At 36.3% G+C, this 1,245-nt stretch overlaps 1 protein-coding gene across 1 annotated transcript in view; it reads left to right on the forward strand.

The window, feature by feature from the left end:
- Positions 1–264: 264 nt before the first annotated feature.
- LOC109222603 overlaps positions 265–1,245 on the forward strand; it is a gene marked incomplete at its 3' end in the record, with an annotated part of 3,679 nt that continues 2,698 nt past the window's right edge. Inside the window, exons 1-4 of the mRNA XM_019386939.1 lie at positions 265–492; positions 597–799; positions 1,018–1,133; positions 1,222–1,241. Of these exons, the coding sequence (XP_019242484.1) occupies positions 265–492; positions 597–799; positions 1,018–1,133; positions 1,222–1,241 (567 nt within the window). The remainder of the gene's footprint in view (positions 493–596; positions 800–1,017; positions 1,134–1,221; positions 1,242–1,245) is intronic.

Here is a 1,245-nt window from a genome sequence, read left to right on the forward strand (position 1 = left end):
ACTTCTACTTATATTAGCCATTTAATGAATACCTATTTTTCGAACAAACAAAGGATTGAGAAGTGGCATTTGAAAAATGTAGTAACAAATAGCTTGGGAAAACGATGAGGATGCAGTGAAGTTGTGCATTCTTTATCTGTTGGAATTTTTTTTTGTCCTTCTGATAAAGACCATGTGTCTTTCATAGACTAGTTTAGATTCTATCTAGTAGAGTCTGGTAATTTTGAGTCATACCCATGGGGTATTAAGTCCTTCAATCAGGTTATGGAATCTGTCCGACATCGTCTAAATCCCCGTGTACATTCTTACCTCATACGGGGATGCTCATTAGCCTTGCAAGTGTGGCTTTATGAGTGTTGCTCGACCGTCAGCACGGAGCTTGCTATGAGGTGTTCTGACTCAATACCTCGCATTTTAAGATGGTCAGCTAATAAGGGCCAGATTCGGTTAACTGCATTTGAAGAGAAGATGATCAAGCCTGAGTGGGTTAAGGTATATTTTTCAGTTTTGTATTTTGCTACATTTACCTTCATAATAACTACAATTAATCTACATTTAGTGAGTTACTGGAAGTAACTGTTTTTTCCATCATTCAGTTCACAAGCATGCATGAATCTGAAGAAGAGATTGGAGTGTTTACTCTGCCAGACAAGATTCAGTATGAAGATGAACATGGTGCTCAATCATCACAGGTTCCAATTGCTGGTTCTCCAACATTTGAACCCAAGCATACAGATGGTCAAAAGGACACTGAATCTGTGCTAGCAAGCTCAGGAAGCTGGAAAAGGGGATTGAGAAGGTAATATATATTGACATTTTTGCTACAATTTATCTACATTCCATTATAATTATTGTATGTTATACATTGTAGTTAAATTGTAGTATAATGCTATATTGAGCCCTTTTGGTATTGCACACATCTTAGTTAAATTGTAGTAGAACTGTGGCACTTTGAATAAAATTACCAACTAACTATATTTTTAATCATTAGGTTGATGGAAAATTAGATGATTCTAGGAAGGCTGTATTTGAGGAACTCTCAAGCCTTCGAGAGTTCATAGATGATTCCGTGAAGAGTGTTATGAAATTCAAATCAGGTGGTGATCAAGTGCATGCAAGCACAAGCAATACAGGTATCTACAGAATGCCGACAAACATATCTACAAATTTCAAGACAGCATTATATAATTATATTTACCCTTTTTTCACTATGTTTTGCAGCTACAGTTTCTCCACAACATGTTC

This window comes from Nicotiana attenuata, unplaced genomic scaffold, assembly GCF_001879085.1.
Source record: "Nicotiana attenuata strain UT unplaced genomic scaffold, NIATTr2, whole genome shotgun sequence".
Taxonomy (NCBI): domain Eukaryota; kingdom Viridiplantae; phylum Streptophyta; class Magnoliopsida; order Solanales; family Solanaceae; genus Nicotiana; species Nicotiana attenuata.